This window comes from Megalops cyprinoides, chromosome 11 (assembly GCF_013368585.1).
Source record: "Megalops cyprinoides isolate fMegCyp1 chromosome 11, fMegCyp1.pri, whole genome shotgun sequence".
NCBI classification, from domain to species: domain Eukaryota; kingdom Metazoa; phylum Chordata; class Actinopteri; order Elopiformes; family Megalopidae; genus Megalops; species Megalops cyprinoides.
Genome location: NC_050593.1, coordinates 25363836 through 25377353, shown reverse-complemented (window position 1 = coordinate 25377353; position 13518 = coordinate 25363836). Strand labels below are relative to the sequence as shown.

The 13518-nt window shown below is 46.4% G+C and overlaps 1 protein-coding gene across 1 annotated transcript in view; it reads right to left on the bottom strand.

Moving 5' to 3' along the window:
* Nucleotides 1-2221: 2221 nt before the first annotated feature.
* LOC118785689 (DDB1- and CUL4-associated factor 6-like) overlaps nt 2222-13518 on the bottom strand; it is a 33440-nt gene continuing 22143 nt past the window's right edge. Inside the window, exons 9-21 of the mRNA XM_036540555.1 lie at nt 13031-13147; nt 12455-12757; nt 11812-11955; nt 10056-10115; nt 8708-8864; nt 8063-8343; nt 7482-7779; nt 6372-6413; nt 4643-4781; nt 4225-4381; nt 3976-4064; nt 2525-2630; nt 2222-2424 (exon numbers count right to left, since the gene is read on the bottom strand). Of these exons, the coding sequence (XP_036396448.1) occupies nt 2366-2424; nt 2525-2630; nt 3976-4064; nt 4225-4381; nt 4643-4781; nt 6372-6413; nt 7482-7779; nt 8063-8343; nt 8708-8864; nt 10056-10115; nt 11812-11955; nt 12455-12757; nt 13031-13147 (1952 nt within the window). The 3' untranslated portion in view covers nt 2222-2365. The remainder of the gene's footprint in view (nt 2425-2524; nt 2631-3975; nt 4065-4224; nt 4382-4642; nt 4782-6371; nt 6414-7481; nt 7780-8062; nt 8344-8707; nt 8865-10055; nt 10116-11811; nt 11956-12454; nt 12758-13030; nt 13148-13518) is intronic.

Below are 13518 nucleotides of genomic sequence, written 5' to 3'. Positions count from 1 at the left end.
GAACTCTAGGTCCTCAGTAAAAACATCTAACCTTTCCCAAGGAAAAACAAACTAGACAGATGTCACTATGTTCAGCATGATTGTCTCACCCAAAAACAAAAAGAAAATGCCTTGTCCGACCCCTCTGTGACACGGGTTTTATAGTGCATGTCGTCCTACTTTTCCTCAAGCAGACTTTCAGCTTTAGAACCTCTTTCGCTGTCCATAGTTACCAGCATTGAAGGTGGGTTTTTTTTGCTCCGCTGATTTTATTGTATGTGTTCTCTGCTAATGCTGACTCTTAAATTGGGAAGAACAGACATTGGAGTTTAGGCATGTCAGGTGCGAGAAAGGCAATGGATTATGCAAGACAGTCACATGGATAAATGTTTTGGTGGGTGTCATCAAACTTCAAAAATGGTGTCTCCTATGTTGTTACTATATTGAGCTTTTTTGTAAAGTCCTCTCAAACCATTATCACTGCTGCATGTCAGATGTACTACTGTATCAATACTTACTCTACGCATTAAGAAAGGTTGGGGTATATTGGATGATCATCTAAGAAATGATCCAGGAGTGTCTTGCCTTTACACAATCCTAGCACCAGCATTGTTACTTAAAGAGTGGATACTGCTCCAAGATCACTGTCTGAAGCACCATGGACCAGCACTGGGTTTGTGCCAACACCGTGGATGGCTATGATGGCATATGCATTGCATAAGGGTGCAGCTGTAGATGGGGTTACTATGCAACTGTGATGTGATGTGTTTCAGAGCAGAGCATCTTTCCACACCTGTCTGCTGTGCTGCAAAAGAAGTAGCAGCACTTTGGGGAACACCAGGCCTTGTTTCAGGATCGCTCAGGACGCCAGTAAATCAACACACAAATACACAGTTCCTGTCTCAGCAGGGACCTCCAAAGGACACCAAAACTCCCTCAGACTGAGTGAGGCAGTGGGGAAAGACTATAATCCCACTTAATTTCTAACTAATCTCTTAGTTGTTGCTTTCACAAACGTATTAAAGCAATTCACTCGCGTGACTTAAGGATACCGTCAATACATTAATACTTACGTGTTTTCAGTTATTGGAAAATTCCAGTTCAGCCACAATCCAGGTCACGGAAGAGACCCACAGATGTCTAAACACAGATGCACTGTGTCAGTATTCACGAGTGATAAAATGGTTTATGAATTAGCTGGTATTGGAACAGGTCCTGACATGTTTTCTGTGCTGGTAATGCCTGTGAATATGTGTCCAAGTGATGGCACTTATATAACATATACAGTCCATCTATTTACCTTGGTTTTAAATGGTTTGTCAACAATCCATACTTTCACAAATGTCCTGTATAAATCTATTGTTTTGGGTGTATTATATTTTCTACAAGCTGGTTTAAATATATGTGGATCTCAAAACTACAATCTCAGTGTGGTAAGTGTTAGCTAAAGAAAGAAAAAAACTGGCAAGTTTCCGATTAACATTGCACATGAGCATTACTGGTCAAGAGAATATTAGAGTACCACATCAGTAAGGCGTAAGTCATAAAACTTACATTTTCTTATTGCATGTGAGAACAAAGGTTTTGATAACTGCAACTGGTAGACAGAGTACCATCAATTCTGTACTTTTGGGGTGTATTAAAATACCTGCCCAAAAACCAGCCAGAAATCACAGACCAGCACAGACAGTACTATGTACTATGGACTTTCCCCCGTGACATACTGGGCAAACTGCATTACTGAAGTGCAGCGGGCATTGAGATAGTTTGTGTGAGAACCATCCTGCAGCAAAGCAAAAAAAAAAAACACCTTTTATAAAGAGAGGAATCTGGGTAAATCCATGGCTTTTAAAAAATAGAAACGGCATGGAAAAATGAGCAAAAAAAAACTTTCTTAAACAGGATTACTGATTGCAATAAGAATACACAGTGTTTTAAACAACAAATTGTTTTACTTAAAGCATCATTTTCATACATTAACATGCATAACCGCAAGTATACAAACATTTGAGCTCTTTACTCCTAGCTATGTAGACACTCACACCTTAACACTGATCGAAGCTCAAACATTTGCTCTTGAAAAAAAAATATATATTGCACTTTACATCCTCAAGCACCAATCATCCAAATAGGGTTTTTTTCCCCATCTTTTCTTTTTCATTCTTTCTTTCTTTTCATTCTTATTCTTATTCCCAGATGCAGGTCACTCACAAAGAAACGGTAAGAAAGTTTTTTTTTTAAAAAAAAAAAAAAAAAAAAAAGCTAAAAATTGCACTACTGCTCAGATATGGAAAATATTCTACATTTTACTTGTACAAATCTCAACTGTTCAAGTGCTTTGTAGCAAAAAAAAAAATCAAAGAAAAAAAAAAAAAATGCTGGATGGCTACTGCTCGTCCTCGTTCTCCTGTCCGGACCCTTCTGAGCGATCACCTTCCAGTCGGTCTGAAGGGAAAAACAAGACGAGAAAAGGTAACCTCCAACCTTCCAGATCTATTGAAGTTCACTCACACTGGCAGTGAGAAAGGAGGTCGTGCTCGCTCACCTGTTCTGATGTGATTGAGCGAGGCCAGCATTCGCAGCATGAAGGACGCGGGGACAGTGATGGTGTTTCTCGTCTCCTCCAGCATCAGCTCGTTGCGTGTGATCACCTGCAGGGGATCCACCACCACGGGGTCAGAACATTCGCTGACGTTGCTAGGTGCTGTTCCATCTTTTTAAATGCACATCCTACTTCAGGTTGAGCAGGGCATTATGGGATATGGTTCTACAGTGGTGTTCTAGAGCAGAAACTGGCTAACTAATCATCTGACAGCAGCCTGCAGGCCTTTATCTTGGTTATGCTATCATGTCCTTGAACAGTTGGAACTCAAGTTGTATTCCATGAACAAGGAGGCAGAGAGAGAGACACAGATCATCACCTCATTGTTTGGGAGAAAGCAAAATAACTGAATTAGGCTAAAGTCTGAAGTCTAAATTCTTTCAAAAAGTGTGTCATTCTAAGATTCAGCACCCTGAATCCTTTAAACTCTCTCAGGAGGAAGACAGAAAAGAAACAGTTACGTTTGGCTGCCAGAAGAGAATCAATTCTGTTTTGGGCAGCAGAAGGCTCCCCTGACTTTGATTAAAAAGACGAGATGGAAATAAATAAAGTGTATGCCTTCACCACTGCAACCAAAGGGAGATGGCAGAGCTTTCCTGAGAAGGAGGTAAGGCACTTGGCAAACTGGCATTCACCAGTTCCATTTTAGTGTCTACAGAAACCATAATTCTCCTTAAAAGGGCACCATTAGCACTCTGGCTCATCCAATCACAATTTAAATGTTTTTGTTTTTTTTTTGTTCCTTGATACCTTTCCAGGTTCTAAATCTTGTGACATTGTCCTATGACTACAGCTCCCTTGTGATGTGTGAGGATTTGTCCAGAAGTGCCTGGCGCCCACTGAGGGTCAGCTGTTCCAGCAGCTCACGGCTCTGTCAGCTGTGAGGGTCGAAGCGCACAGCTCCCTTTATGTCATACAAGGGAGCCAATCAGAGCACCCCAAACACTGAGACAATATTAATGCCTTTAGCTGAAGAGGGGGTACAGACCCACCCTTGGCCACAGGTATGTGAATGCCAGTCTGCTCGCTGGTGATGAACAGAAACACGCTAGCTGCACAGCAGGAGAGAGTTACTTTGCGAATACACCATCCCAGGGAAGGGCTATAATTCCAACACCTTTCACTTCCCTAGGGTTTCCCACTACCCCATTATCCCCATTCTAAGTGCAAAAACAGGCATGCTCTGATTCTGGTGGTATATGTGAAAGACTTCCTAATCCCTATTGAACCTGTTTGTACTACATAGTTTTTACTTATTAAAAGAATGAATACAACTAAAAAGTGCTTCAACACTCAAATCTTCTTAAGAACTCAGTGTTTTAGCGTGTCAAGGGAGTAAAGTAAAAGTGTGCCTTCCAGGTACCAGACATTCGGGTAAAGACATCAGACTGTACCTCTTCAGCCAGCACTGTGTTAAATGATGGCGTTTCTTCCAGCGGGGACCAGATCTTGATATCATAGTCTATTCCAGAAGAGGCAAGAACTGGAAAGGAGCAGAAATTACACTCTTTTTGACTGGCCACATAACCAACAACTTAACATGAATTAACAAGATCTTTGAAACCGGACTGCTGTCGGTCTGTAGGAGGAACGCCCTTGATTACAGGATGCTACGTGAAGCATTGCATTGTGGGTGCACTCACTGGGGTCGTAGGGGTGCGGCTGTAGGCAGTTGACCACGTGGTTGTCGGCCTCCAGCAGCATCAGGTGCTCAGCCGTGTGCCGATCCCAGATGAAGATGTGGCCGCAGTCCGAGCCGCTCATGACAAAGTTGCTCCCCCAAAAACAGGACTCCTTAATCTACAGAACACAAAATCACCCCATCACCACACCTTTACCCTTCCATCTCAAGGGAACAAAACCACCCCAGAGAGACACAGACAGAGAGAATCATATCCTCCTCCACCTGCTAAACAACAAATCAACTATATTCCAGCAACATGAGCCCTGCAAGTAGATTCGCAGATGATCAAGTCCGATTCTGTTTTACCATCCAACAATGCTTTCATAAGGTAATCTCCTGTTGCTGCATGGACCAGGTGGTGCGGCTCCGTGCCCTACCATTGTCCTGGAGTTACGGTGGCCCTTGTAGACCATTTTGACAGAGGGCCTCCTGATATTCTGGGTCTCGCTCTCCTCCATCTCCCGCCTCTCCTTCCTCCGGCGGAAAAGCTCCTGGATTCGGGCTGCAGCAGAGCGCCTGTGGGGGCAACAGTATGAGTCAGGACCTCCGCACCTCTCACAGGTACCAGTCTGTCCCACAGCCCTGCTCAGGAGACAGCAGAGCATCTCTCATGGGTACCAGTCTGTCCCACAGCCCTGCTCAGGAGACGACAGCATCTCTCATGGGTACCAGTCTGTCCCACAGCAGCACTCAGGAGAGGCAAAGCATCCCTCATGAGCAAAGGTCCGTTGCAAAGCACTGCTCAGGAAAAGAAAATGCATCTCTCACGGATGGCAGCCCAGTACAGACCAGTGCTCAGGAGAAGACAAAGCATCTAAAAGTCCAGACTTCCTTGCTGGTCACTTTGATTTCTCTGTCATTGTGAGGAAGTGAGGAATGAGTTCTGTTTTATAAGGCACACAGCAAAAACACAAGACAAATAAAAAACCCAACCAAAGAAATCAAAATGGTTGGAATATCATGCAGTTATGAAAGTTGTGATTTTTAACTTTAAACATAAACTGCATGCACATGAACACAAACTACAAATGCATCATATTTAAAGCTTGATTAGTCCCTTTTTGATACTCAAACAAAAATTCAAGCTTACAATGAAAAAAATAAAATTGCAAAATAGCTTAATCCCTTTATTTTCCAGTCTTTTATCTGTGATATGCAAATCAAGCACTCCTACATTGTTGAGATCCCCACTGTGTCACAAATCTGAGCTCAAGTGTCCTGGAAGGTACAGCGTGCCAGTACATCTTTGCTTCTGTCCTACAGACTGTTGAACAACAACAGTCTGGTGCCCTTTTATCCACAAGAGGGGCTCTGGAATCTAGGGGAAAGGTAGTCCCATTGCCTTGACTAGGGAAAATGGTATTAATACTTTACACAGACTGGGAAAGGCTCATAATCAAAACAATACATTTAAAAACAGAAAGGTGCTGGCACTTCCCACAATGCACTGCATGTTTGCTTTTGAAAGGCTGCCAGATTCATGTATGTGTGCGGACTCACGTGTTCGTTTACAGGGGGGTGACGACTGAAAGGACATCTCTACACACCACATTGTTTATGTTCTTACTTCTAGTATACTCTTCATTATTGTTCTCATTCTTGTTTGACAAAATGTCCTTGTACCAGCACAAACAAGGCTGGGATGATTAAATTTAACAAGATAAGAGTCTACATCTTTAAGTCAGTGTATTCTTTTCCAGGATGTTTACACAAGTACTCTGTGCTGCACTGAAACACTACTCGAGACCCACACCACAAAACCACCACTGTAATCACAAACTACCAGAAGAAACTGAATCAGATTGATGAGTGCTATTCTGCAATCTCCCTAAAGTAGCGAGTCAACCAAACACCTGAAATATGCACATGCAGTTTCTGCAAACAGACAAGTCTCTTTACCAGTTAGTTTCCTGTTGGAGTGCCAATTCAACCCACACACACACACATACATACTTTATAATCCACCTAGCGTCTAATGCATCTCCAGTGGCTTGAAAATGTCACCCAAATGCACAGAGTTACAGATCTGAAACTGGTCAGATGTTAATAAATAAATCACTCCTAGCAGTTAGAGATGATTTAGTAATGAGGAGACGTACATATTACCTGATCATTCTCTCACCTACTGCTGATCCTCTGAAATTAAATCTATTGGGGGGAACACAATGTTTAGGGTACTCACCTAAAATATATATATATATTGGTGCAAAAAGAGCACTAAGTGAGGCCTGAAAAAAACCCCACAACTTCCTGTATACCAGAGAACTCCACAATCTGTAAATACCACAGGCCGGTCAGACGCGACATTTGCACGACACTGAATAGTCTGAGTGCCTGAGATTCCTGAGGAGGCCCTCCCCAGCCACTAAACTCCACTGGGCGCATTCGGTCTTTCTCCAAGGCTTCACCTGCAGGTCTCAACATTGATGGCTGCCCGGTTGCCCGGGGAAACATAATTTGACCAATCAAGAGGTACTGACAACCATTCCATGTTGCTCGGCTGCTTGGTAACCATAAAATGTGTAAAGTAAAACAACAACAAAAAACTTTTCCTCTTTAAATAAAACGTGTTTCCCCTCTCTTTGCCTTACAATGGCAGCCCACCTTCACGATGTTATCTCTCACCATTGCAGAAAACCTGACAATAAACCAGAGAATCTCCTCCTGTCCTCCTTAAAACCCCACAATACATGTTTCCATCCAAAAAACTGCTGCATGCATAAGACGTCATAAATCCCATATGCAAGACTGTTGTAGTAACAGCTTAAGCTAACCACTTCTGCTTGTCATCAAACGAACAAAAAGTACTTGTCGGCTACACCTTCTATTTTCTGTACACGTTGCTGAACTGAATCTACTTCATTCGAAGAAGAGCACTGTGCCGGTTGCTTTGTGTAGGTAGCTTTGAAGTTCTTCAATTCAACCAAGCTACCTGGCAGGAGCAAACAGGTAAGCTAGCTTCTGTTAAAACACATATTATCTGTAATCATTCATCAGAGGAAGGTAAACTAAAGCCTTGACAAAACAGATTATTTTCCATTGCTAGTCCAGGACTGGGACAGCTAACAACAACAGCAGCCTAAATCCTTGTGGTGTTAACAGTGCACACAGTAGCCTCAGCAGGGGGAGCTCTTACACAAGGCTGATGATTTTTATGGCACCGTGATGAAGGTGTGGCTTTGACTCAGAGGGGGAGGGAAGCGATCGGGGACATACCTCTGCCCCTGTCCCCCACGGTACCTTGTGGCAGGTATGAGAATGGGGTCGTCGTCGCTGTCGTCGGATTCCTGGTTGCCGCGGGACCCCTGAGCTCGGCCCCCCTCCCCCGCCGGCTCGCTCCGGCGGCACGAGTCGCTGGGGTTCTCCGCCGCGGGCCCCTGGGGCTCCTCCTCTGCCGGCTGAGGGGCGGAGCTGTCCTCCATGGGGGCGGAGTCTTCGACTGGGTCCTTGCCTGAGGCGCTGGGAGAGGCCTTCTCTGACTCGGGCTGCTCAGCCTGTTCTGATGAGGCAGGGGCTGCCAGGGAGGGGGGGGGGCAGAGCACAGAGCATTTTAATCCAAAAATTTAACTTAAATCCAGTTATTCAGAACCAGCATCCTCTCCCCCAGCACAGTCACTTCACTGCATTATGTTTGGGACAACATGAACCTGCAAAGTCAGGAGTGCAAGACTGACCAGTATACCTGCTCAAGGAATCCCAGCAGACTTACATTTACAATCAGTTACCATGGTTACAGGGCTGTGTGCACCACCCTCACAGTGAGCTGCACCCAGCATGGACCCTCCTCTGTGTCTCACCTGGTTCTGAGATCTCAGGTGCCGACTCTCCTCCACTCTGCAGATCCCGGCTGTCTTCTCCCTCTCCCTCTCCCGGTTTGTGCTGACTGTCTTCTCCCTCTCCTTCTCCCAGTTTGTGCTGGCTGTCCTCTCCCTCTCCTTCTCCCGGTTTGTGCTGGCTGTCCTCTCCCTCTCCCTCTCCTGGTTTGTGCTGGCTGTCCTGTTCCTCCCCAGGTTTGTGCTGGCTGTCCCCTCCCTCACCTGGTCTGTAGCCTCTGGAGTTGGGCGCGCTGCTGCTGCTCCTGTCCAGAGAAAAGGGAGCCATCAGAACTCCTGCCTGTGTAGCCAGTGCATGTTCTCCAGCACTTACAGTGACCAATCGCTTTAATAATTCAGTCTGTGCCCGAAGCATTATGTGCAAGCCTGGATTAATGTGTTGTTCAGCAGACTTTGTGACAGAGGCTGGATTAACGTGTTGGTTCGGTGGATTGTATGTCAGTAGCTGAGTTGGTAAATTTGTCAGGTAGATTATGTGTCAGTGGCTACATTTATAGATTGGCCGTGGGGGTGATGTGTCAGTGGCTGGATTAAAGTGCTGGACAGCGGTTTGTATGTCAGTGGCTGCAGTGATGGATTAGTCAGCGAGGAGCAGCAGGAGTCCCTCACCACTCGTCTGTGAAGTCCAGTTTGATGGTGCTGGTAGTGGTGCCCTCGGTGCTGTAGTGCAGGCTCAGGACCGGTTCTGATGTCCCGGGCCTCCCGCTCCCCGTCCCAGTACTGCTCCCAGCCTCGCCGCCAGCCCCTCCCCCAGCCTCTGCGCTTCCTGAAACAAGCAAAGGGAGGTCAGCTCGACTCCGCTGCCACTAAACTGTCTATACAAACAGGGTTACTCAGCTTTGAAACCGGAAAATAACACATTACTCATGCTAACAGACAGAATCGATACAGCTACAGTGCTACAGGGGATTCATCAAATCTTTCAGACTGACCAGAAAGCCTTTATCCCTTTAGCATTAAAACGAATTCACTCGGAGAGACGAGCCACGCACAACACCAGCACCATCACAACAGAAACTTATAACGCAGCACACTTATAAAGCAGACTGCACAACATACACCAACATCAAGCAGTAAAATGACACAGTCCAATCAGAACAATCCTGACAAGGCACGGCAGCTGGTTCTGTGATGTAAAAACCAGGGATTGGCTGGATGTAGCAAGCATTCGTAATATATATTGCCTTATAAGGACCACTGATTTGATGTGTACATAGTTCATTCAAACCACTACACACGTACATCCATGTTAAATGATAAATTAAATTCTGATCAGAAGGTAGAGTAACTACTTTAAATGACGAACTTTGGCTGCACTTGAATCCAAGACCTGCACTTTTTTATTGATTCACTGTGTATGCACTTCTGTCAAGTTACTTCTATAGGACTGACTGTATATACAACTACACACACTAGTTCAAAAGTAGGGTGATTTACGTTTGCATGAGATGACATGCATTTCGAAACGACAGCTGATCTGAGATCAGTGAGAGCTGGATAAAGAGGAGAAGCGGAACTGAAAGGGAGGAATCAGTTCTGACTGATTCACTGTTCCACAGGAGAACAGCTCACAGGCACTGACGGTTACTAAGCGCAGGACAGAGGGCCACACCCCAGAGAGGAGGAAGGTCCTGATTGGACACTGGAATCTGATTCTGTCTCCACACTGGAGTGGTGGGTGGGGAACACAGGGACTGCACAGTACTGGTCTTGGCCAGAGTGTCCCACTGACACGCTTTTCAGGGTGGCTCTATCAAGGGGGCACAGTAAACATGACTCTTCACACTGAGGGTGGGACGCACTGCAAGGCCGAGGGGAGGTAAGGATGCACCAAAGGGATGGAAGACAACGATGGAAAGATGAACAGGGACAGAACACAAGAAGCGGGGGAGAGACAAGTGCGTTCAATCAAGAGAGGGCTGAAGAGACACAGTGAGAAGAGAGGTGTGTGACGCACCCTTCTGCTCATCCAGAGACATGGATCCGAGCTGTTTGTTTACCACCGACGAGGGCGAATCTGGAACAACAACAAAAAAAAAAAAATCAAAGTTCGACTAAAAGAAAAATGAATTAAGAATGACAAAAAATGTCAACCAAAGGAGGTAAAATCTGAAAACGTGGGACATTCACCAAATGAGCGAAGTTATAGTTATGAGAGCAGAGAACCCCCTTTGGTCTCTCTCGTGTACAAGACACACGCACACACAAACAAAGCCAGACAAAGAGACAAGACAGAAGACAGACAGATGGAAGATGTGAAAATCTGCACTGCAAACATTCTGGACCGGGGACCGCGGATAGGTCCTGAAGGTAACAGGTGCTCCATCATGTGGCTTGCTCAGATCAAACCCAACCTTGTGGAAGTCTGGGACCCACAAAATGGCCCCCTCTTATCTCATATCCCTCTAGGAGCCAGGGCTTCAGACATATTGACACAACCAGCTGGATTCAGAGTAGCATCTGGGGACTTTGGCACCACAGAGCCAAGTTTTATACATGGCCAGCCTCAAACTGGCATTCATAGAGTTCCTTTCAGACTCAATTTTTCTATGCTTTCATTCTGCTGAATGACTTTCATAGCACCCTCAAACTACTAAATTCTCAGCTATCCTGACAGTTTCAGAAACGCTTTCACAGACTCAGTGAGTTAGAATATTGATTTTCGTTAAAATTATGGCACTCAGACAGCACTAGGTTGTTGAGTTCTCAGTGAAATCCTAAAACGTTCCATTAATTTACCTGGAACCGAGCAGCCAAAAAAAAAAACGAAACAATCACAGCGCTACAACGGGAAGGTAAAATGGCACGGCCTAGCCAGCACACTTTTCACTCAAACACACCCAACTCCCAGCATGCACTGCTAGGGACCAAACCCAGGTGGATTCTGAATAATGCAAAGAAACATTTCCTTGCAGCATTGCAAAGGCAAAGAACCAGCAATGGATCCTCTCTCGCCTCCATAAATCAGACCATCAGAGAAGAGATATGGACATTCCTCAGTAGGTGGCGCTGTTTGCCCACATTTATGGCCTTTTCTTTTTTATATTGCACCACAGCTCAATAGCTTGTATGCTCTTTGTTCCTGGTCACAGAGAGCACTGTGGTGTGTTGGGAAGGTATGGACTTGAGGAATGCAAAGTTTCATGCTCAGAAAATCCAAACAAATATAATCCCGTCAAGACATGAAAACAAACTGTAAAACCAGCTAAAAGAGCCGTTCACACATTTCATGTGACATGAAACCACAGAACAATGGCAATTAAAAATGAACTTGAAACACTGACGGGAGACTATGTGATGTGTAATTATCAGAAAAGAGGGTGTGAGGAGGGGGGGCTGAGGGTAACACAGGTGTCCCTGTGTGGTGACACATCCATAGCAGTGGCCCTGACAGTGCCTGGTCATACATCAGTGAGCCACGAAAAAGAGCAGCCTCCATACAGTTATTCCTGGCTCTCGGGGAAGCAGATGCAGTGCTCCAGGGCCAAGGACACAGCACACCGGGGAAGGTGATGATAATTTCTGCCCTCATGCACTGACCCCGGATCAGTTTCAGGGTTCTGCAAAGGATAGGGTCAGGTACGGGTGAGCTGATCCCAGATCGATGTGCAGGGCAGAAAGTACCTGGAGCCACTAGGAAGCCAAGGGGGGTGGTTATCAAGCAGCTACAGGGGCGGGTTAGAGAGAGAAGCAAGGGCGTGAGAGAAGGTGACCTGAGGGAGGGGTTGCCTGGGGGGCCTCCCCAGAGGAGGGGCGGGTGCGTGTTCGCTCGTCCCGTCCCGGGGGGCCGGCCAGCAGCAGCAGCCTCTGCAAACGCCTGCACACTACACTTACCGGCACCCCCCGACGCGCGGGCTCTGACAGGGAGGAAAAACAGGCAGAGTGAACAGACCGGAAAGAGGGCAAAGACAGATGAAGAAAAGCAAAGATGGAAAAGAGGAAAAAGGGGTAAAACAAAATGGAAAGATGCGGATGAGAGGGAGGCTGCTGAGAAGAGTGCTACCCACAGCACAAACAGCGAAGGACCCTACACTACTACTGCAAGGGATCTGACCTAGCAGGCTACATTATTCATGAGGTGTGGAGACTGTTAAGAGCTCTCATACAGGGCTGCCTGTATGGTCTTAGCCCTGTCCTCTGCTTCTCCTTGATGTCAAAGAGATTTGACCGTGAACCTCGTCCACAACGCTCCTCTTTTCACACCTATTAAAATGTCTGACTCACCTGCGTTAGGCTTTTGCTGTTTTCAAAAGATCAGATCTGCTTGTGTGGACAGGGGCTTGGCAGGTGGCAGAATGAGCTCACATCCTGTGTGGGGTGTGAGCCTGTGAAAGCCGGGGCACGTCAGGGCCTTACCAGACTGCGTGGGCTCCGTTGGGGGCGTGGGGGTGGGCGTGGAGGAGGCGGTGGCCTGGCTCTTCTGCTCGGTGTCGGGGGAGGACAGCAGAGAGGAGGAGGGGGGACTCTCCATGGACGAGGAGGTAGAAGGGGGAGGGGCAGTCACTGTGGAGGAGGAGCCGGAGGACGAGGAAGAGGTGGACGTCGATTTAGGGAGGGGCTCAGCAGCAGCTTCCACTTCCATGGGACCCTCAGCGGGCCCAGAGTCTTGCGGAGCAGGCTCTGGTGCAGAGACGCCCCCTTCTGGTCGAGCAGCTGTACCTAGGAATGAGAACAGATGGTTCTTTTATTCGTATCAATAATGGCAGCCAAGGTCTACTATATAAGGGAATAGCCACACTAGAGTGAACAGAGTACAGTACATCTTAATTAACAGGGCATGACGAGAGCCTGCCCTCTGTCACCATTCAGGTTAAGAACAGTGACTGGGGGTTAGGAATTCTATCCCAAAAGTCACTCAAGTACATACAGCATGATGAGCCACAGAAATATGCATAGTTAGTGAACAAAAGCAATAACGAGGAAGCTGATTACCCCTGGGGCGTGTCTGCGGACGGACCCTGCTGCTCTGAGCCTCGCTCGCCTCCTCAAACCAGCGCGACAGCATGTCTGACATCCTCTGCATCAGAGATACGTTGGGGCTCTGCTCTCCTGGGGGGGGGGCAGAAAAAAGGCCAGGATGATGCACCGCAGAAGACTGGTCTCCAAACCTGAGAGTCCAATTCACACTGGGACTCACGCACACCCACGTAAAAAGGCTGACAGCACTGTAAGGAAATCAAAAACCTAATCTGGCTTTGAAATTCTTTTGTCAGAACTCGCACCAGGGAAAAATGATCTTAAGTACTCCCTCGCCCTCAAAAAACAACTCTTTCGGCTGACGTTCATTCATAATTTAAAGCTGCTTCCCTTCAATGTAACATCCTCCCTATGAAATAAAAAAAGCTGCACACCAGAAGAACTGCTTCAGTGCGTCATTCTGCCTTCCCTGCACTACACCAGCAATCCCAGAGTGCTACGTC